Genomic DNA, 24943 nt, shown 5'->3' on the forward strand with positions numbered 1-24943 from the left:
TTTCTAATTTTTCAGAATTCCCCCCCCCTTCCCCAACTACCCCAAAGAGAGCGGATCCGTTCCGGTTATGTCAATCATGTATCTAGGACTTGTGTTTATTTTTCCCACCGAGTTTCATCCCGATCCCTCCACTCTAAGTGTTTTCCAAGATTTTAGGTTTCCTCCTCCCAACTTCCCCCCAATGTCACCAGGTCCGGTCGGGATTTAAGATAAGAGTTCTGACACACGATATCCTTCTAAATATCAAATTTCATTGAGATCCGATCACCCGTTCGTAAGTTAAAAATACCGCATTTTTTCTGATTTTTCAGAATTACCCCCCCCCCCCTAACTACCCCAAAGAGAGCGGATCCGTTCCGTTTATGTCAATCATCTATCTAGGACTTGTGTTTATTTTTCCCACCATGTTTCATCCCGATCCCTCCACTCTAAGTGTTTTCCAAGTTTTAGGTTTCCCCCTCCCAACTCCCCCCAATGTCACCAGGTCTGGTCGGGATTTAAAATAACAACTCTGAGACACGATATCCTTCCAAACATCAAATTTCATTAAGATCTGATCAACCCTTCGTAAGTTAAAATTACTTCAATTTTTATCAATTTAACAGTAAAAATAAAGCATTTAGAATTGTTGCTTAGCTTTTTTCGTTTAATTTGGCATCACTTCAGCACAATGAGCTCAGTCCAATGATTGACTGGCGTTTTCGATCTGAAAAGGATACTTTATGACAAAAAAACAGAAACTTGTTTTTCTTCCAACAATTTGTTTATTCCTGGTTTTAATTTGCAAAGGTATGGTAGGCATTGGTGACCTTATCCATGTCAAAATCCAAAACTTAATTATCATCACTATCAGTTTTAATTTGTTCGGTTCGTTTTACCTGAGCGTGTCCATGTCAAAATCAAACACCTCATAATCATGGCTATAGTTTTCAATTTGTTTGGTTCGTTTTACCTCGGCTTGTCTTTTGTCAATATGAAATACATATCGCCAAACCTTTTTTTTTCTTTTACAAAGGGAAGTATTGATGAGCTTATGTATGTCAAAATCCCAAACCCAATCATTATAACTATCATTATGAATTTTGACACATTTTGATTATCGCTTTCAAGGTTGATTTTCGTTGACTCGTTCACATGTTTGGTATCACATGTCTTCTAACCGCGTGTGTCTGCTTTTCTTTTAAATTTTTGACTTGCTCACATGCTGGGTGTCACATATCTTCTAACTATGTGTGTCGGTTTTCATTTTTAATACGCCATGCTTTTCTTCTAACCGCGTGTATTTGATGTTCATTTTCATTTTGACTTGCTCACATTTTAGTTGCCGCATGTCTTCTGACTGACTATGTCTTTGCTCTTCATTTTCATTTTTTTACAAGACACCGCCTTTCTTCTATCTGCGTGTGTATTTGCTCTTCATTTTCATTTTTGACTAGCTCACTTGCTGAGTATCGCATGCCTTCTAAACGTGTGTGTCTTTGCTCTTAATTTCGTTTTTGACATGCTCTAATGGCCGCTTTTGCATATCTTCTAACCGCCTGTATCTTTGCTCTTCATGTTCATTTTTGACACGTTTTTGGACTTTAATTTAGTAATGGCTTTTGCTTTATCTGCCCGTATTGGTGTTGTCGCAATTGATGGTCCAGGTTGTCGATTTTCACATCTTGTCACGGTTGATAGTTGGAACCAATTGGTGTTGGAACCAACAGGTATATATATATATATATATATATATATATATATATATATATATATATATATACATATATACATATATATCAGGCACGTACGCAGGAATTTTTTTCGGGGGGGGGGGAAACCTTTGAAACAGCAGATATAAAGTAGCATTTTTTTATTTAGTAACAAAATAAATGCAAAAAGCACGTATATCGGAAAATACAGATTAACCTTTACCTGTAGTATTGTAGCGGATGGGGGGAAGGAGACTGAAGCCTCAAAAGTACGTTTTAGGCTCAGGTTATGTTCATAGCGATTTAGAGCCAGTGATTAATTTATTATAACCCACTGAAAGGGAAATTTTAGGGTTAATAGTGCAATATGGGTGCTGTGGGGGGTAGTTCTTCTATTACGAAAACGTCGATTTTAATGAAAAATGATCTAAATTCTTTATAAATGTCCTACTTTTGCCAGAAATTCCTAGAAACCATGGGTAAATTAAACATTTTACAAAATTTCGGGGGGAGGGGGCGGTTCCGAAGGCCCCTCTGCGTATGTGTCAGATATATATATATATATATATATATATATATATATATATATATATATATATATATATATATATATATATATATATATATATATATATATATATATATATATATATATATATTCATATGTATAAATATGTATATAATGTTGTCTTTTTTTTTATTATCGTTCGTTTAACTCTTTGTTATTAATTTTGTGAATTTAATCTTCATTCAAACCACTTTTCAGGACCATTCAAGATCCAGCTAGTCAAAGGTTGACTTGGTATAAACCTCCATTAACAGTTTTAGTCATTAAAAAAGTTCGAGATGCGGCGGTTCTTCAACCTTTCATACAGTTGGTCAAATGGCTGATTCAGGTAAGAAAGGATTTGAAAAACATAAACAAAATTTCATTTAGGATTTAAGGCTTAGTCCTTTGTATACGAATTACAGAAGAAATGATTTAGCTGAATAAGAAATGATTCTATGACCGATTATAATCAACTTCTGGCAAAAAGACATATAAGGCTAGCTACCGAGAAACTGAGTTTTTCCATTTGAAGTTTTTTTTAATATCTAATAACTGACGATATCATGCAAAATAAAGGTAAAATCAATAAAACCTGCTCTGAATTGGTAAGTAGAAACAGTACCGAGTACCAAAAGTAAAAATAACCAGCATTTTAGTCAGAAATTGACTAAATGATCTTTTTTGTCGGTCTTAGCTGAAATCATAGACAGTGCAATAGCGCTCCTTAAGTAAAGAGGGAACTGGGCTACGATGTTAATGTAATTTATGCTATTTGCCCATTGTTTACTTATACTATTTGTTATTGTTTATTTTATTTTTTTTCATCAAGGCACTTCGTATGAAAGGAAAAATTGTAGAAACTTTTGAAGGAACTCATATGATTGGGAATTGAATGTTCTAGTGCCCTTTTTAAGAATCAAAAGTGATTGGAGGGTAGCAAACCCACCTTTCACCCCTCCCCCCTTTCCTCCAAAGACATTTGATCAAAATTTAGAGATTGCCATTTTGTTAAGTAGGGTCGAACAGTCCAATAACTATGCCTTTGGCGATGTCATCCACCCTTAAGCCCTAGGGGCGAGGGCTATAAGCTATGTAATTTGCCCATGTTTGTATGTACTATTTGTTATCGGGAAAGGTGGCATCTTAGACCCAAGATATCCAAAAAGGCCAAGAGCACGCAGATGAAGCTTTCGGGAATGTTAAGGGGAATGTTGAACTAAAGCAAAACACACTATGTGTATGCAGGTTGTCAAAAGGGTGTATCTCAGGAATTGCTTAGGGTATTGAGTTGGAACGTTCAGGGAATGATGAGGAGATGATTAGTTGACGAAAAGCCAATATGTACACGCTACTACAATTACTAATAATACTGCTACTGCTACTTCTACAACTACTACTGCTTCTTCAGATACTACTCGTATTGCGACTACTGCTAAGGCTGATGATGTTAGAGTGAAAATTCTTGGGAATATTGAGGAGAAACTTGAACTGAATTAAAACACACTATGTGTATGCAGGTCGTCAGAAGGGCGTATCAGCAATATCTTCGGAATGGCTTGAAGTATTATATTGAAATTTCTGGAGCATGATGAACGGGATTTTCAACAGAATGAAAGGTAACATGTGTATTTTACTTCTCCAACCACTGCTGCTACTAATACTCCTACCACTATTACGACTGCGACTACTACTACTAAGGCTGAGGGTATAAAGGTAGAAATTTTAAAATATTGAATGGGAAGTTGAATTAAATCAAAACAAACTGTGCGCCAGCATGTTGTCACAAGACATATCAACAATATCTTAGGAGTAGCAAGGAGTATTAAATTGAAACTTTCTGGGCTTGTTTTGGGGATTTTGAACTGATCAAAACGCAATTTATGCATACTACTGCTACTGCTAATACAATTACTACTATTATTGAGTCTGATGGTATTTAGGTAAACCTTTAAAGGGATTTCTAAGGGAGTTTCAACTAAATCCAAACACGCTGTGTGCATACAGGCGTTAAAAAAGCATATAAGCAATATCTCAGGAACGACATAAAGTATTGAGTTTGAACTTGAAGGGGATGTTGAACTAACTTAAAGACACTATTTGTGTGATGCCACTACTGCTATAACTACTACTTCTACTGAGTCTAAGGATATAAAGGTGAGGCTTTCAGGGAACATTAGGGAATGTTGAATTAAATCAAAACATACTTTGTGCATTCAGGTTACCAAAAGGGCGTAAGCAGTATCTAATGAATGGCTTAGACCATAAAGTTGGAACTTTCAGGGCACACTGAGAAATGTTGAACTTACCAAAAAGTACTCTGGGCAGACTTTCATTTCTATTACTGCTGCTACTGTTGCTGCTACTTCTATTGCTGCTAGTATTGCTACTATGACTACGACTGCTGAGACTAAAGGTATTAAGGTGAAACTTCAAGGGAATGATTAGGGTGATGTTGAATTAAATTTAAACACACTATGTGAATGCAGATTATCAAAAGGGCGTATCAACAGTATCCTAGGAATGGCCTTGAGTAATCTTTCAGGGCATTTTATGAGGGATATTGGAACTAAATGAAAGACACTCTTTACATACTACTACTGGTAAAACTACAACTACTGCTGCTACTATTACTACTACCAGTACTACTATTACTACTACTACCACTGTTGCTGCTACTGCTGCTGCTACTACTGCCAGTACTAGTACTACTACTATAATTATTGAAGTGAAGGGGATTAAGGTGAAAATTCCTAAGGACGAAGGGTATCTAGATGGAAAAAGGGAATTTTGAGGGGGATGCTCAACTAAATCGGAACTACCACTACGACTGCTGCTTCGCTTCTACTTAGGCTATGGGTATTAAAGTAAAACTTTCAATGTATATATATAAAGCGATGTTGAAACTAAGTCAAAACACACTGTTTGAATTTAGGTTGCCAAAAGAGTACATGAACAATCTGACATTAATCAGATTGAACAATATGGCATTATATTAGCAGCTGGGAGTATTAAGTTGAATTATTCAGTGCACGTTGAGAGGGATATTGAACTAACCAAAAGACACCCTGTGTAGGTTCCTCACCCCGATCTTAGATCCTATGATGCCTCCTATCGTGCTCAAGGCGTCGCACCAGAAATAATGGGAAACTTAAAGAAGTTTGGTCTTAGACGATTAAATATGGGAAGATAGGGATTAAAGACCGGTAGCGCCATTTACATTTTAGTGTGTTGCGACTCCATTATAAGTTACATTTCAAAGAAATGTCGATAATTGGCATAATTAGTGTGCAACCTGAACGTTTAAACCTTAATTGTTTAAACATAATTAATAACTGTTCAAACATAATTAGTGTGCACATTTAAACCTGAGTTTTTGATGTACGTAATACATAATCATTAACTTTTGTTCTCGACAGTTGTGCAAAGCAAAATCTGGTTTGCAAAAAGTAGGGCTAGCTTAATTTCGAACGAGAAATACTGTATATTTGTCTTAGTCAGAACAGTTCCCAAACGGCCTCTTTATGTTGAATTCTGCGCTTTCCTTTTAACTAAAATGTTTTGTTGATTCAGTTTACCATATAACAATGCAGTACTGGATACCTTTGCGTAATATGTCATTTTGGAAAGCACTATTAAAATTTTAGTATTAAGAATGGACTGTTGGCGGCTACCTCCTCAAATATAGTGTAATTTTTTTATTTTGGTCATCATTTTTCTAATTCATAAAAAAAGAATATTTTAAAACGTAAGTCCCGAGAAAGGACTGTCATTGATGCGTACTTGTTTTTCATTAGTTCTCTTCAATAGTAGTGAACTGATCATTATTACAGCGATAGCTGCAATCTTGTAAAGAGCGAATCACGGCCCATAGTAACCAAAAGTTAAAGCAATGTATTTAAAAAAACTGTCTAGTAGAAAAAAATTGCATATGAAAAGGATTCAAGGACACTAAATATTATTTTGGTTATTCTTGACAGTAAAATGCTATTTTGAAAACAAATTTACTGGAATTTTGAAAGACCCTAAAACGCCTAAAAAATGGCGTCGGATGAAACTAAAAAGCTACCGTTTGAAGTACCGTTATCGAAACCCTTTAAATGAAACTTAAAGCCCTCCACCTAGACCAACAAAGATTGAGACTTTTTTTTTGCATTGGTAAAACTGATTTGTTGTTTTGTTGGCTTTTTTCATTTATCGTCAGTGGGGTACTGGAAGATCACAGAGAGCCGTTTGAGGGCTGATTTACAAATTAATTTTTATATATCTAACTGTTTCATATAAATTTGACTCTATACCACCATCATAAATTGGCATATGATACCTGAAAATTGCACTTTAGGCGTGGGTTTTGTGTTTTCAGTAAATCGCTAGTTTTTCAAAATTGCAAATATAGGGAAATATCATGAGCCAGTTTGAAACAGTTTTTCAAAAATATTCTCTAAAACTGCGAAACATTAATTTTTATTCGTTTTAAGTTTCATCTTCGCTGTTTACTTCCATAAAAAATTACTTTTTATAAATTAATTTAACTAGGGGTCGTCATTTGAAGGAGAGGGATAATTAGTATAGAAATGTTGTAAGCTGTAGATTTCTCCAATACAGCTAAAACTTTATCGAGTGAAAGTTCTGAGTTTGCCAAGCGGCTTGAAAGTAAGGTCTGAGAGACATGGATTTTTGGGGTCTCATACCTGTACTGACATATCGGTGTTGTGCCGATACGATACTGAAATATTGGTATCGTACCGATACGATACGATATAATTTGTTGATAAATTCCTCTTCGAAAAAAAAAAACAAAGCTTAAAGATAATAATTCACTGGATTCGCAAAATTAGGCCATTACAAGAATTATTTGATTTTCGCTACCTTTTCTGATCAGAAGCTTCTGAACACACAAACGAATAGGCAGATATTTAAAAAGGTGACAAATAAGAAAAAAAATTAATATAAAACGCGGGGCTAGTTACATAAACACAAATACATGAAAATCTGGCTGGAAGAAGCTTAAGATATCTATTTAAACTGGTTATTCAAAACCCAAATTTTAATAGTGGGACTTTGAATTTTAATCATTCACGTATTACTGTGAAAACTTTATTTATATTCAAATGATATGATCTCTTACTAACGAATTCGTGCATGGCAGCTAGAGTTTTAACTTTGGTGGAGAGATTTAAAGAATGCGTCGACAAAATCGTCCAGTATGCCGACCAATGCCAGTATGACACATAAGCTAAATTTTCCAGGTAAATAGGTAGATTTTCCAAGGTGTTGACACACGGTGGCATCTTCGATCTTTCACACACGCAAGTGAACAGTCATTAAACAGAAATGCAAAGGTTAATTGGATTTTTCTTGGTTGTTTTGGTGGAAGATGTCCGTTCTTGAAATCACCATACATTTCAAACATTGCTGCGCCAGGTGTGTATTGACCAGTATCGACAACAAATATACTTTGACTTCATTTGACTCACCTCTGCTGCACTCTCCACCATGGTCCGACTTAGCTGATGACTCCGCCCCCCAAAGACTGGACAAGCAAAAATTACCCCAGGAAATCTGGTGCCTTCTTCTGGACAAATTGTGCTTAAAAAAATTAATCAAATCGGCCGATAACCAATTTTTTTTCCGATATACGATAATAACATTGACCTTTATATCAGCCATATACTATCGGTCGGCCGATATATTGGTCAAACCCTACATAAAACTACCGATAAGTTACTTGCATAATCGCTTCGTTTCCTAGGTCGTACCTCCGGTGCGATTGTTACTAAACGTATACTTAGTTTACATAAAATTACTGTGTATTCTAATGTAATTATTCAATAAATTGCAAATATCATCCTACGACAGATTTGAGGCTTTATTCAACCATGTGAAGTATTCCATAGTTTTGTATCAGCTTTTAGGCGGAGGTCAGTAGATCCTTTATCGGGATGGGTGTTTGAAACTTTAGAAGTGTGTCTTAGTCGAACATTTACGTAATATCGAGCATTTTGAATGATGAAATCAAAATGTTTAAAACGGAAATCAATGCATGAAGTTTAGCGAAAAAATTTAACATGAACATGAGAGGAAACCCTTGGCAGACTTCTTCCCATCATATTCACGGTTAAGCTTAACACCATATTAAATATCAAAATAAATCATAGGCAGCGCAATAGCGCTGCCTATGTAAAGAACGATGTTGGCATAATGTATTATTTATTTAATTTTTGGTTTGTTTGGTTTGGTTTATTTTAGACCAGGGCACTTGGTAATGAAGGAGTTGTCGTAGAAACTTCAAAAAGAGCTCATTCGATTGGATATTGAAAGGGCTAGTGCCCTATTTAATAGTCGAAAGCGATTGGAAGGCAAGTAACCCCTCTCTCACGCCCACCCTTTCCCCAAACACATCCAATAAAAAATTTAAATTGCCATTTTGTTCAACATAGTTTAAAGGTTCGAAAATAATGTCTTTGAGGATGACAACGCCCCCATATCCCTCAAGGTAAAGGCTGTAAGATATGCCCTGGGGACATAAAAGGTTTTTATGGCACTTGGTATATACTAAGTATTTACGGGTGATCGGATCTAATGAAATTTGATATTTAGAAGGATATTGTGTCTCAGAGCTCTTGTTTTAAATCCCGACCGGATCTGGTGGCATTGGGGGGTGTTGGAGAGGGAAACCTGAAATCTTGGATAACGCTTAGAGTGGAGAGATCAGGATGAAACTTGGTCGGAAAAATAAGTACAAGTCCTAGACACGTGATTGACATGACCAGAACAGATCCACTTTATTGGGGGAGTTGGGGGGGGGGTAATTTGGAAAAATTAGAAAAAATGAGGTATTTTTAACTAACGAACGGGTGATCAGATCTTAATGAAACTTGATATTTGGAAGGATCTTGTGCTTCAGAACTCTTATTTTAAATCCCGACCAGATTTGGTGACAGTGGAGGAGTTGGAGGGGGAAACCAGAAATTGTGGAAAACGTGAAAATTGAGGTATTTTTATTTTATGAATGGGTGTTCGGATCTTAATAAAACTTGATATATAGAAATATCTTATGTCTCAGATGCTCCATTTTCAATTTGAATCGGATCCAGGGACACAGGGGGGTGGAGGGAAGAAACAGAAATCTTGGAAACCGGAAATCTTGGAAAACGCTTGGGAAGAAAACGCACAAGTTATAGATACGTGATTGACATAACGGGACCGGATCCGCTTTCTTTGGGGGTGTTGGGTGGGATTTCTAGTGCTTTGTCGAGTTCCGTTCTTCTGGATGTTCTAGGACGATGAAAATTGGTAGGCATGTCAGGCACCTGCACAAATTGCCTTGATAACAGTCGTTTCTCCGATTCGAGCATCCGAGGGGCTGGAGGGAGAGGAAAAATTGGAAAAAATGAGGTATTTTTAACTTACGAATGGTTGATTGAATCTTAATGAAATTTGATGTGAAGAAGGCCATCGTGTCTCAGAGCTCTTATTTTAAATCTCGACCGTATCCGGTGATATTGGGAGGAGTTGCAGGGGGAAACGGGAAATCTTGGAAAACGCTTAGAGTGAAGAGATCGGATTAAAACTTGGTGAAAAGAATAAGCACAAGTCCTAGATAAGTGATTGACATAACCGGGCTGAATTCGCTCTCCCTGGGGGAGTGGGGGGAGTTAATTCGGAAAAATGAGAAAAAACTGCGGTATTTTTAACTTCCGAACGGGTGACCGGATCTTAATGAAATTTGATATTTAGAAGGAACTCATGTCTCAGAACTCTTATTTTAAATGCCAACCAGATCTGGTGAAATTAGGGGAGTTGAAGGGGGAAACCGGAAATCTTGAAAAACCCTGAGAGTGGAGAGATCTGGACGAAACTTGTGGCAGAATAAGCAATTGACGTAGATACGTGATTGACGTAACCTGACTGTATCCGCTCTCTTTGGGGGAGTTAGGGGGTCCATTGCTTTGCCGAGTTCGGTGCTTCTGGACGTGCTAGGACGATGAAAATTGGTTGGCGTGTCAGGGACCTGTCGTGTTCAGGGAGGCTGAAGGGAGAGGAAAAAATTAGAAAAAAGAGATAACTTACGAATGGGTGATCGGATCTTAATGAATTTTGGTATTCAGAAGGACCTCGTGTCTCAGAGCTCCTATTTGAAATCCCGACCGGCATTGAGCCTCTGATTTTCTTTTTAAATCAATCTATTGATTCTTACAATTTTGCTAGAGTTTATGCCATATGAGCTCTTGGCTCCTCCGACCTCGTCACAAGTGCCATATGAGCTCTTAGCTCTTGTTATAGAAAGTGTTGTCTCAGATACTTCAAAAAGAGCTCATTCGATTGAAAATATGCAGGTGCCCTGCAAATTTGCAAGTGCCCATGCAAGATTTGCATGGTCGAAAGTGATAGGAGGGCAACTAACCCCCTCCCACGCCCAAAATTTCCCCAAACATCCAATCAAAAATTTTATATAGCCTTTTTGTTCAACATAGTTTAAAGGTCCCTAAATTATGTCTCTGAGGATGGCAAGCCCTCTACAGCCCTCAGGGCAAAGTTTGTAAGTTATGCCCTGGGGGCTATAAGGTTTTAATGGAAATTTTTGTCGTAGAAACTTCAAAAAGGGCTCATTCGATTGGAAATTAAGAGGGCTAACACGTCATATGCATTTAATATAAATTTTGGGATAACTTTTTTATTCAAAATAGTCTAAATATCATATAACAAAGGTTTTTGGGTTGAAACAAACCCCAGAACCTGGGGGCAAGGGTTGCAAGCTACGCCAAAGAGTTATTTAAGGTTTTTATGGGAGGGATGGCATATAAATTCTCGAGGAGGCTCATTTGGTTAAAAAAAGAATTTCTAGTTCCCTTTTAAGAGTCAAAAGCTATGAAGGGTTGCTGGCCCCCTTCCCCCCACTACCCTCTATCAGCCCTCCTCTTTAGCTCATAATTTTCCAAACACCTCCAATCAATACTTAAAATAGCCATTTTGTTCAGCATAGGTGAACGGACTTGTAAATGTATCTCTAGGACTATGGCCTAGGTAATCCCCACAGTTACGCAATTTACCCATTATGTTTAAAAACTAAATATTGCCTTAAGATTAAATCAAAAAGCACTGTATGTGTGGTGATTGCCGATAAGACATCTCAGCAATATCCCAAGAATGACTGACGGCATTATGCTCAAACTTTCGGGGCTACTTCTATCACTACTTCTACTCTTAAAATTTAACTAAGTCAAAAGAGTGTTAGTGTATCCAAGCTGTCAAAGAGCAGAGATGGATTTTTTTTTTGAACGGTTACAAGTCTTATTTTTCAGGTCAACTAGAGGAGGTACAAACTACATTAAACACTACTATTTATGTCCAGATTTTTAAAAGGGTTTATTCTTTTAAAAATTGTTGAAAAATTTTCTACACCATTAAAATAGTAGACGAATTATAAATTCTTAAACAAAAACCGAAAGGATCTAAACTAGCATTTTCTTTTCCCCTGAAATGACTATGTCGATATAAAACGAAAAGAAATTAATTAAAAATTAGTTTTTTACTGTTTTAAAAAGTAGAGTTAAGAGAAAGTGTCAAACTTTAGCGTAAAGAGCGGGGCGTTGATGAGGAAGCAGCCCCTTTCACATGCGAAGTAATTTTGTTTTAAGTTTTAATGTCGCTCCTTACTTTCCTTTAAAAAAAACTTGTTTTTTTATTCAATCAGAGATAAAAGATGACGGAACACTTTGGGGATTGAGGTGGTCACCATGAATCTGAGAAAAAGTAAAACATGTAGCCTACACGAAAGAATATACTCTGACTTAAGATCAAGTAATGGGATAGCGCATGAATGATTAGTTTCCTTAATGAGGTTTCTAGCTTTATTGTAAACCGTAGAAAGTGGTTTTAACAGAGAAGGAATGGTTGACATCCATACTATTGGACAGCACGAAACGTAAGATTGGATCAAACAGTTAAAAAGGATTTTCAGAATTGATTAAGTGAACTTGAAAACATAGAGCTTCAGAATTGAGGTTAGGGCAGCCTTCTGTCTCTCAATTCTCTAGAGACCATCGATTGTCAAAAACCCTTCAAATAGCGCTTATTCATTGGTGGAAATAGAAGGTTAATTATACCAGCTTGTCAATTTTGTCTCTTGGGCGATCTGAAACGATTCTTTCTGGCAAAAAACTTGTAAAAATTTCAGGTAGCTGAAAATATTCTATGGGACTGATCGAAAACAGGAAAATAAATCGAAAAATGGTTCCAATCATCCTATAGGTTATTGTCTTCTGCTCATGACATTACCGATTTTGTTATACAAGCAATATCCTTCATAGAGTACACTTGTGAAAAAGAGCTAGACATTTTCTAAGATTTCTAAGCAATTAGAGGAAATAGAGCAAAATCCTAGTAAACATTTTGTAGCATCTTCTAGAAGCTACGGCCTGATATTAAAAGCGGCATCTTCAGCCAATGAAAACTTGAGTACTTTTTAAATATAAATTTTCAATTTTAACATGAGATTTTCGAGTTCCATCAGTTCACTTAATCACGGCCTTACTATACCGAGACTCTCTTAATTTTAACCAAATCAATGTGACGTTTGAAAGACAAGTTTTCATTAACAAGAATGCCCGAAAAAAGAACATATCAATCTTTAGATCTATGGATTGTCCCATTTGACAGGGGAATTTCAGATAACTGGGGATAAATCCGAGAAACACGCGAAAATATAAAAAACTGGACATTGAAAAATTTAGGGTACGATAATTAGCATCAAACCATAAAATTACACTCTCAAACAAAATTTCCAAATTTAATCAAAGCTCTGATTCGCAATTTCCCGAAGTGCCAAGTGTGCCGTAATAAGCTTCTGCTTTTTTTACTACATAGACAAGATCATTTACATGAATCCAAAATAGCTCAGGCCCTAAAACTGATTCCTGGGGGACGCCAAAATTTACCTGTGAGGATGAACGGAAAAGTGGATCAACAGAAATTAACCTTTCATTCAAATAAGACTGAAATCAAGAAAATACATTATCCTAATGCCAAAATGAGACATCTTCGATAGAAGAATTTCATGGGCTAAGGAATCTAATGCCTTACGAATATCCAGGAATATAGCTGCCAGAAATAATCCCGGATCTAATGCAGAATATATAAAATTCAAAAGGGTCACAAAGGCGTGTTCAGTGCAGTGATTTTTTCGAAAACAAAATTGAAAATCATGAAGAAATCTTTTAGATTTTAGAGAAGTATTGAGACAAAAAGCGTTTTCAAAGATTTTTGCTTAATACTGATAAAACTGAAATTAGTCGATAATTTACTGGATCATATTTGTTAGTCCACCTTTATACAGAAAACAATTCGAGCACGCTTGAGAGCATCCGGAAAAACCACTTTCAAATGACAGATTAACAAATTCTGTTAAAGGTAAAACTATTGAAAGAAGAATAGATTTAACTAAATTTGTAGGAATAGAATCTGGCCGAGATGAGGGCGAGTTTTTCAAGCCATTAACAATTTTAGTAATTTCACTTACTACTACTGGCACTAGAAAGTCCGGCTTAGGCCGAGACAAAGCAACTGTAGAAGCAATATCCTCACCTGCTAGCGAAGAATGAAATGAATACCGCTTGGACATTAAGGTCATCCTCTACAGCTTCGTCGCCAACGACCTTGAATCGGTAGATCTTGAATTGACACAAGACGAATTGTACTCGCCGAAAGATTATTTCGCTTGGTAGATTAGTGGATTTAATTTTTGCTCATTTTTAATTTAATGGAGTTCTTTCCTTTAATTTGAAAAAATTTGTTTTGTGGAAAAAGTTTTTTTTAACTGATTTAAATTAAAGAAAAATGCTACGATTCTTAACGAACTGAGTTGTCCTGTATACGAAGGGCAGATCAACCCTTGGAGCTCCATGCTTTTTAGACTGAAGTTTTTTTTTGTCTTTTCATCAAGACTGAAAGCTCTAACACAAGAATAATTTTATAAAACTTAACTATTTTTTTTGTGAAAGGCCATTTGAATGAAAATAGTCACTCATTTGTTTGTAATGAATTACAAAATTGTTATAACAATAATATCTTTACACCATGATTTAGATCGCTGTAGACAGATGGTAAAAATCATGCCATCTGTTCGCTTTATTGAAATCTTTTTTTTTTCATAATTGTTCAAACGAGCGTTTTATCACTCGAAAATGGCATTTTCGGCTCATTTTGGATATTCTGGTCGTGTTATCTTGTGTCTGGTGGGTTTAGGCTAAATTTACAGAGCGATCATGTGCTTAAAACACCTGAAAACACATTTTATAGGTAAACACAATTGGGAGTCTCAAATATTCCCTTGTTCATTATTGTTGTCAGTATAGGTCTTTAAGAAGATCTTACCATTTCACCTGATACGAATTTTAGCTGTTCTTTTGTGTGCATCTCCTGTGAGTACGTATCATTGTTTCTTTGGGGTAAGGGGGTCGGTCATAGAAAAAACGCAAAAAAGAAATAAACAACATAAAAAATATAAAGAGAAAAGAGCTTGTATGTGTGTATTTTTCTTGCATATCCATTTCGTTCAGCTTATTATGTTAATATTTCTAGAAACTACGATGTCACTCTCAAATTCTACTGTTCAAACTCAACCCTTAAAACGTGTCTGCCCCCCTTTCTGAGCCGGCATAAGGACTTAAACAGGTCAAAAACAACAACTATGGTGGCTTGAATTGGAAAATTTTTCCAATTGATTTCTTATGTAATTTTCACATAGGTGGATGTTGCCATTTATTTGACTTATTGGTAAAAATTAAAATAAAATTATGAACTGGCAGTTTTTGTTTATTCGGAATTATATTGAAGAAACTTTTTTTCTATAAGAAATATATGTACACTTTCAAATAATAGGCCTGATTTGGAAGACCTGCTTCTGAAATCTGAGAAAATCTGAGAGTACATGCTCAAAATGTCGCACGAAGTATTATCGTCTGAAGAATTTTAAAATTGGATAGAAGAAAGAATCTGCAGCAGCATCTTCCAGTTATTCTTCATACCACTTCTGCTTAGCATTTCAGTTAAATCAACTGTGGTGAATGGAGACTAGTACGATGCAGAAGGGAGACGAAAACGGGATCCATGGCTTTCGTTAAGGAAAAAACAATAAATATCACATACTCATAGACATATAAATCGTTTATCAAACAACCTAGATTACAGAACAAACTACTCAGTTGCCAGGGCTAGAATAAGGTCACTATTGATGTTTTATATATTTGACATTTTAGTGGCAAAATCCTACTTGACCAAGGAAGTTTCCACGCCCCAGAGAAAGGAATCAACAGGTGGAAAAGGGAATGTGCACCTCCCTTTGAGCATGTCCAATCTTTCAAATACATTTGTCCATGGTCACTAGTTAAAGACGACTAGTAGCTTAGCCTGTCAGAGGACATGCATTATAAAGAGAAAAAAACACAGAGCGTACTCTGCTGGGAGGATTGGAGAAAATTTCGCCCCTCTCCCCCTCCTTCAACGCAGATTGCAAAATACTATTCCTTGACAGTTCTCAGACAAGAAAGTTTTCTGACAGTTTCGACTCAATGCTTCATCTGTCAGACACAACAGGGTAGAATCACCAATTCTATGCATAAAATGTATCACAATTTCAATAAAATTTATTGCCTGTTTAATGAAAAGCACTTGCCAGGCTACAGGCTTTAGGTCCCTGTTGTATAATCATCACACGACATTTTCAGAGATGAAGATCAGTAACTGCCTAGGAGTTACCGAAACAACCGATTATATAGGTTGATTTCCAAGATTTATGTGATGAAAGATATTTTATGCCATTTAATTCTTACTCCAAGCAATGGGCTCATTCTAACAGAAATTAAAAGCACTATTGCACTTTTTAAGTGACCAAAAAATTGAATGACACCTAGGCCCCCTCCCACGCTCATTTTTTCCCAAAGTCACCGGATAGAAATTCTGAGATTCTTATTTTGTTCAACATAGTCGAAAAACCTAATAATTTTGTCTTTCGGGACGACTTACTCCCCACAGTCCCCGGGGGAGGGGCTGCAAGTTACAAACTTTGAACATTTTCTACATATGTATGTTTATTTCTGTGTTTGTGCTGTTGCATTGGTGATTTCTTTTTTCTTTATGTAGTAATAGTTATTTGGAAGTATACAAACGTTTTCAGGGGAACTTTTTCGTGTTGAGGGGGTAGGTCTCGCTCTTCACGCCTCGCTCTTTGTGAGAAAGAGTCAAACTTTAGCGTAAAGAGCACGGCGTTGAGGAGGGACAACCCCTTTCATACACGGAATAACTTCTGTTCGTTTCAAGTTTCAAAGTTGCCCCTTACTTGCAATTAAAAAAAAACTGTTTTTTTTTATTCTTTTCAGAGATCAAAGATCTTTTTTGGTCTGGACTCTTTTTTAGTAAACCATTTTTAGTTATCCTTTTTTGGGGATCCAATACGTGTCTATGTTTGTGTGTGTGAAGAGTTAGGGGGGTTTGAAGGAAGAAAACATTTTTATGTAACCTAAAGGACGAATTGCGGTCAATTACATTAAGGATCTAATATATCGTTAGTTTTCATGTTCGTACTAAGTCAAATATGCATCTGATATCTATTATGAAATTTTGTTATAAAGAAAAAAGAAGAAGAAAAAAAGATTCACGTGAGAAGGAAAAAGAAGCAGCTTTTTCGGACAAATGATGTACATGAAAAAGATCATTTTGTAATATTCAAAGAAAGATGAAAATAACGCTTTTCTGCTTGCGCAAGTTTTTCAAAGCACTGCATTTTTGATTCTAAACCACTGTAGCAAGTTTTGCTGGCTTTCCCACTAAATAAAAATAATATATATATATAATTACTATAAAATAATTACTATAAAAATAATTATATTTTTTATATAATTATATATTATAATAATTATATATATATATATATATATATATATATATATATATATATATATATATATATATATATATATATATATATATATATATATATATATATATTTATATATATGTATATATATATATATATATATATATATATATATATATATATATATATATATGTATATATATATATATATATATATATATATATATATATATATATATATATATATATATATATATATATATATATATATAAAATTATATTATATTATATATTAATAATAATTATATATTATAATTATATAATTAAAAATAATTACTATAAAAATATAATATATAATATATATTACTAAAAAAATAATATGTAAAAATAATATGTACATGTAATAACAATAATATAATAAAGACCATAATGTTATAAATAGTAAAGATAAAGAATCTAATAATAGTTGGCTTTGGTTTATTTGGTAGTGTCGAATTGATAAACACTTTTACTTACCCAGTTGTATTATCTGATTTGCCGAGTGTTGTTTAAGTACTTTATTTCACATTACATAAGCTGAATACAGAAAAGAAACTAATTAATTGGAGTTTATCTCGTCCCTGCAGTTAAAACTCATATTGCAGCATTCAAAGTATATCTAACTATAGAAATGCTTATTAAACAACTGTCAGAATCTTGTCTTTGTTCCTTTGATTTAAACGCAACTATAACATCGGTCACAATACGGTATTTTCAAATAAGGAGCCCGCTATATTCATGATATTAACATCAGTTAACTTGTGAAAGAAATCAGAGAGGCGAAAACATTCTGTTCAATCTTCTGACTGACACACGATTAAAGAAGGAAGGTCACCGCGCTAATCCACAGGGTTTCCACCAACCCCCTGAAAATTTTCAGACTTCCCTTACAATTTATTATGGTTTTCGTAATATTCAGTTTTAAAACAATTCTGTAAAAAAAGGGAAAAAATTTCAAAGGCTTAAAATTTCCGGCCGAAGCATAAAAAATTTGGTTCCTTTGCTAAGCTGAATCTAAAGATTTAACACTTTTTCGAAGACTGCCATTCAATTTTCTCAAGACAGTCTTACGGCCCTTTTAACTGGGCTGTCGGGCCCCTTATAGATTACGTGTCATTTTAAGCCCATTTAACCAATTGATATTTACTATGATGATACTTTTTTCTGTGATAGAAACTTATACATTATTTCTTTACCTGGTACTACTCCAGAGGAGCCAGAATAGGGATGGTCGACTAGGTTCTGACACCGCAAATGACCAGCTGCTACCCAATTGTGGCAAATTATGCTCTTTTGCACCACGTGGGTGCTTTTTTGAGTTGCTGGGTAATGAATTTTCAAATTATCGCAATTTTCTGATCTTTTCTTAATTAAACTTTGGCACATTTATGGGAGAAAATTTGAATCTTCTACTAATTTACACAAAAAAAATGGTGTTTGTATCTAGTTTTCCCTTTTGTGGCTGAACTATTTTAGACGCGCTGTGTGTCCATCGGAAGCTATTTCTAAATTAAATGATATTTTCTGTTGTTTGACTTTTTTTAAACAATTAATTTTAATTTCAAACATTATTTGTTAATTCTGTTTTAAGATATCACCTTTTTTTAGTTGTATTTTGCTATGAAAAATATTAAATAATAATAATAATTACTTGTATTACCGAAGAAAGACATAGTAGAACGTTCTCAAAAAGGGCGGGAGATAACAAGAAAGGATTTAAGAAGATAAAATTCATAGCCAGGATTAAAGAATAAAATTGCTATCTGTTTTCACTTGCTGCCTTTTACAACAAGCTTCGATCGAGCATCTGTAACATGGCTTCTGCTAGTATCCTGGAAAAAAAAAATAACAAAACAAACAAACACTCGTCCGCAAAAAATACAAAATTCCACATTTTTGTAGATACGAGCTTGAAACTTATACATTAGGATTGTCTGATACGCTGAATCTGATGGTGTGATTTTCGTTAAGCTTCTATGACTTTTAGTGGGTGTTTCCCCTATTTTCTAAAATAAGGTAAATTTTCTCAGGCTCGTAACTTATGATGGGTAAGACTAAACTTGACGAAACTAATATATTTAAAACCAGTATCAAAATGCAATTCTTTTGATGTAGCTATTGGTATCAAAATTCCGTTTTTATGGCACTTGGTATTAACCAAATGGCATACAGCGATCGCAAATTCTGTCGGTCTATCTGTCGGTTTGTCTGTCCCGGTTTTGCTACTTTAGGCACTTCCAGGTAAGCTAGGACGATGAAATTTGGCAGGCGTATCAGGGACCGGACCAGATTAAATTAGAAATAGTCGTTTCCGCGATTTGTTCATCTGGGGGAGGAGTGGGGGGTCGCTTAATTCGGAAAAAATAGAAAAAATGAAGTATTTTAACTTACAAACGGGTGATGGGATCTTAATGAAATTTGATGTTTGGAAAGGTATCGTATTTCAGAGCTCATATTTTAAATCCCGACCAGATCCGGTGACATTGGGGGGAGTTGGGAGGCCTAAACTCTTGGAAAACGCTTAGCATGGAGGGATCGGGATGAACTTGGTGGGAAAAATAAGCAGAAGTCTTAAATACGTGATTGGCATAACCGGGAAGGATCTGCTCTGTTCGGGGGAGTTGGGGGGGGGTATTAATTCAGAAAATTAGGAAAAATTAGGTATTTTTAACTTACGAAGGAGTGATCGGATCTTATTGAAATTTTAAGTTTGGGAGAATATTATGTCTCAGAGCTCTTATTCTAAACCTAGACTGGATCTGGTGACATTGGGGGGAATTGAGGGGGGAACCTAAAATCTCGGAAAACGCTTAGAGTTTAGGGATTGGGATGAAACCTGGTGGGAAAAATAAACACAAGTCCTAGATACCTGATTGACATAACCGGAACGGATCTGCTGTAGATACGATTTTTGTAGATATTAGCTTGAAACTTATACATTAGGGTTGTCTGATACGCTGAATCTGATGGTGTGAGTTTCGTTAAGCTTCTATGACTTTTAGTGGGTGTTTCCCCTATTTTCTAAAATAAGGTAAATTTTCTCAGGCTCGTAACTTATGATGGGTAAGATTAAACTTGACGAAACTAATATATTTAAAACCAGTATCAAAATGCAATTCTTTTGATGTAGCTATTGGTATCAAAATTCCGTTTTTATGGCACTTGGTATTAACCAAATGACATATAGCGATCGCAAATTCTGTCGGTCTATCTGTCGGTTTGTCTGTCCCGGTTTTGCTACTTTAGGCACTTCCAGGTAAGCTAGGACGATGAAAATTGGCAGGCGTATCAGGGACCGGACCAAATTAAATTAGAAATAGTCGTTTTCGCGATTTGTTCATCTGGGGGAGGAGTGGGGGGTCGCTTAATTCGGAAAAAATAGAAAAAATGAAGTATTTTAACTTACGAACGGGTGATGGGATCTTAATGAAATTTGATGTTTGGAAAGGTATCGTATTTCAGAGCTCATATTTTAAATCCCGACCAGATCCGGTGACATTGGGGGGAGTTGGGAGGCCTAAACTCTTGGAAAACGCTTAGCATGGAGGGATCGGGATGAACTTGGTGGGAAAAATAAGCAGAAGTCTTAAATACGTGATTGGCATAACCGGGAAGGATCTGCTCTGTTCGGGGGAGTTGGGGGGGGGGTATTAATTCAGAAAATTAGGAAAAATTAGGTATTTTTAACTTACGAAGGAGTGATCGGATCTTATTGAAATTTTAAGTTTGGGAGAATATTATGTCTCAGAGCTCTTATTCTAAACCTAGACTGGATCTGGTGACATTGGGGGGAATTGAGGGGGGAACCTAAAATCTCGGAAAACGCTTAGAGTTTAGGGATTGGGATGAAACCTGGTGGGAAAAATAAACACAAGTCCTAGATACCTGATTGACATAACCGGAACGGATCTGCTCTCTTTGGGGGAGTTGGGGGCGAAGGTTAATTCTGAAAAATTAGAAAAAATGAGGTATTTTTAATCTACGAAGGAGTGATCCGATCTTAATGAAATTTGATTTTTGGAAGGATATCGTGTCTCAGAGCTCTTATTTTAAATCCCGACTGGATCTGGTGACATTGGGGGGAGTTTGGGGGGCCTAAAATCTTGGAAAACGCTTAGAGTAGAGGGATCCGGATAAAACTGGGTGGTAAAAATAATCATAAGACCTAGATACGTGATTGAAATAACCGGAATGGATCCGCTCGCTTTGGGGGAGTTGGGGGAGGAGGGTTAACTCCGAAAAATTAAAAAAAATGAAGTATTTTTAACTTACGAAGGAGTAATCGGATCTTAATCAAATTTGATGTTTAGCAGGATATTGTGTCTCAGAGCTCTTATCTTAAATTCCGACCGGTTCCAGTGAAGGGAAAGTTGGGGCGGGGGGTGGAACCTAAAATCTTGGAAAATTCTTAGAGTGGAGGGATCGGGATGAAACTTGGGAAAAATAATCGGGTGGGAAAAATAAGCACGAGTCCTAGATACGGGATTGACGTAACCGGACTGGATCCGCTCTCTTTGGTGGAGTTAGGTGTTGGGGTTCAGTGCTTTGGCGAGTTTGGTGCTTCTGGACGTGCTAGGACGATGAAAATTTGTAGGCGTGTCAGGGAGCTGCACAAATTGACTTAATCAAGTTGTTTTCGCCGATTCGACCATCTGGGGGGCTGAAGGGGGAGGAAAAATTAGAAAAATTGAGGTATTTTTAACTTACGAGTGGGTGATTGGATCTTAATGAATTTTAATATTTTGAATGACCTCGTGACTCAGAGCTCTTATTTTAAATTCCGACCGGCATTAAGCCTCTGATTTTCCTTTAAAGCAATCTATTAATTCTTAGAATTTTGCTAGAGCTCATACCATATGAGCTCTTGGCTCTTCCGACCTCGTCACAAGTGCCATATGAGCTCTTAGCTCTTGTTTAGAGTTTCGGTTACGCTGAGTGATATAGCGAAATTTAACCTTGAAGCTTCCTCTCTCCTAATAAAATAACGTCATGATATAACGTCTCCTGATATATAACGTCATGAGCCGTTATTTGTCTTTCCCTTGCTCATTCCATCCGTGTGCTCTAGTTTCCAGCATATGTCATTGCAAAATTTAATTTTTTATTTTCATCTTGGGATTAAGAATAACCACGTCTTTTAATTTACTCAGTATGTCGTGAAGTAATAAAAAAATATTTGGACTTACAAAGTATCCTTTAATCGTCACTTATAACAAAGTCTCATACAAACCCCTAAGTTTTATTAGGGGTTTTATTAGGGGTTTTATTTAGTTTGATTAGGTTAACTAGAAGCGAATAGGCAATGGTTCAACGCTAGTGGGATTTCGTCCATCTTATTTTGGTATTATACTGAATCAAAGGAGTTTGTTTGGTATTTTATTTTGTCATTGTTATCTGAAAGTTGGTTTTCCTTATTGTATCAAAACTTTTTCTTCTTGAGAAAGATGAGTAGACGAAGGCGATGCTTTTTCCTTTTTTTGGTATTGCAATGGATATTTTAAGAAAATTTAATTTTTTTAACTTTAATAAATAAAAAAAATATTAAGAATTTAAGGAATAAATATTAGTGTAGGCCTATGTATGTTTGACTGTCAATCATTATTCATTTCCTTTTTTTTGTAAAATCCGATTTGTAGTATGTTTTGTCTTTTTCGACTGAAAATTTGTATTCCGTCTTGAATTGGAAACTTCCTTCAGATGAGAACTAGAATAAGGAACGTGATTTTGTTTGTCTCTTCTCAATGTTATTACAATGAGTCGGCAAAATAAGTTTTGTATTGTAGCTTTATTATATAAAAATTGTTATTCCTTCTCATATCAAAAACTATTTTTTTTTACAAAAGATGAGAAGGATAATGTAAATCTTTTTCTTTTCTTGATATTATAATTTATCTGAAAAGTACATTCTGCATAATATTGTTTCTTTTTTTTTTAATTGAAAATCGACATTCCTCATTGTATATAAAAAACCTTTTTCATTCTTTAAAAAGATACGAAAAAAGAGCGTGATTTTTTTCTCTTAGAATAAATCAGCTAAATACGTTTGTATCATACTTTGTCTTTCTTATCTGAAAATTGGTATCTCTTCTTACATTAAAAGCTTCTTTTAAAATAAGATTCAAAAAGGCCCCATGTTGTGATTTGTGCCCTAACTTGCCTTAAAACTGATGAAAGTGGTGTGCCGCCAGTTGGTCTATATTGAGCCTTATGTTTTTCCAGGGATTTGTTGATTTCGGTATAATAAGTAAGCCATCGTGCTAAGTAACTTGAAAGGTCTATCGTTATTGATTTCTAACCAGAAAATGGAAATAAGAGCTTAAAGGCACAGTAGGTAGTGGCGAGTGGCAAGTGACAGACATTCTGTCGCTTTCAGCAGTCCTCTTGATTTCTTGCAGCATTGTTTGATAATGTTTTTGGAATGCTTGACAACAATAAACATTTACCCTTTTGCGTATCTTTTTATTGATTTTATACATCTACTAGCTGTTGGGGTGGCGCTTCGCGCCACCCCAACACCTAGTTGGTGGGGCGCTTCGCGCCCCCCCCCCCCCAAGCCCCCCCCGCGCGCGTAAGTCGTTACGCGCCATATTAGTTACGCGCCATTGTAGTTGTGTCCCTGTGTCCCAACTGTGAATAGAGATAGATATAAATATATGTTTTTAACTACGTAAAACATGCGAATATATAACATTCTTCGCTGTCCCATTCTTTGTGCATATAAATAGATTGTCAGGTTTACTGACTCTTGAACATGTAACATATAATTGTCCATGGGAAAAACAATCCGTATTCAGATCTATACCTCATTATTCTAATGATGTGTCCCTGTGTCCCGGTCGTCATTTATATTCCCTTTGTCCCGGTCGTCATTTGTGTCCCGGTGTCCCAGTTTGTAATTTCTCTTTGAGTGTCCCGGTCGTCATTTATATTCCCTGTGTCCCGGTGTCCCGGTCGTCATTTGTGTCCCGGTGTCCCGGTCTGTAATTTCTATTCGAACAATCCCTGTGTCCCGGTCGTCATTTATATATCCCGCCTGTGCTCCCGGCGTCCCCGTTGTAGTTGTGTCCCTGTGTCCCGGTCGTCATTTATATTCCCCGTGTCCCGGTCGTGATTTGTGTCCGGGTGTCCCAGTCTGTAATTTCTCTTTGAGGTTCCCGGTCGTCACTTATATTCCCTCTGTCTCGGTCGTCATTTGTGTCCCGGTCTGTAATTTCTCTTTGAGTGTTTTTTCTTTTTAGTTTTTTACCTTTTTTCTTTTTTCAGTTTTCTTTTTCTTCTTTATTTTTCAGCGTCACTATGAAGTACATATCGACGAACCTTTGTTTATTTAACTTAAATCTGGTAGGCATTGATGACCTTATCCAAGTCAAAATCCCAAACCCAATCATCATCGCTATCATTTTCAGTTTTGATATGTTTTGACTCTCGCTGTCCAGGTGGATTTTCCTCTAACTGCGCGGTTTTGCGTTCTTTAGCCGCAAGCCTGTTTTCTTGCTGTTCTTGTGATTCCCCGGCACGCTTTCTTTTCTTACTTTCTCTATCAGCTGCAAGCCTGTTTTCTTGCTGTTCTTGTGATTCCTCGGAACGCTTTCTTTTCTTACTTTCTCTATCAGCAGCAAGTTTTTTGGTATAAACTCTTTGAGCAGCTTCCTCGGCTGTTGCCATTGTAGGTTCTTCAGTCATTTTACAATTAAACATTTTTCCGTGAACAAATGTCTTAAATACCGTTAATGACGTCACCGTCATAGCAAAAATGACGACAACTAACTTCATGACGTCAGTCGACACAGA

General features: G+C 35.9%; 1 protein-coding gene across 1 annotated transcript in view; it reads left to right on the top strand.

Moving 5' to 3' along the window:
- LOC136041771 (NAD kinase-like) overlaps nucleotides 1–24943 on the top strand; it is a gene marked incomplete in the record, with an annotated part of 135393 nt that overhangs the window by 53801 nt on the left and 56649 nt on the right. Inside the window, 1 exon segment of the mRNA XM_065726540.1 lies at nucleotides 2458–2587. Coding sequence (XP_065582612.1) covers nucleotides 2458–2587 — 130 coding nt within the window.

The sequence above is a fragment of the Artemia franciscana genome, unplaced genomic scaffold (assembly GCF_032884065.1).
Source record: "Artemia franciscana unplaced genomic scaffold, ASM3288406v1 PGA_scaffold_37, whole genome shotgun sequence".
Lineage (NCBI taxonomy): Eukaryota > Metazoa > Arthropoda > Branchiopoda > Anostraca > Artemiidae > Artemia > Artemia franciscana.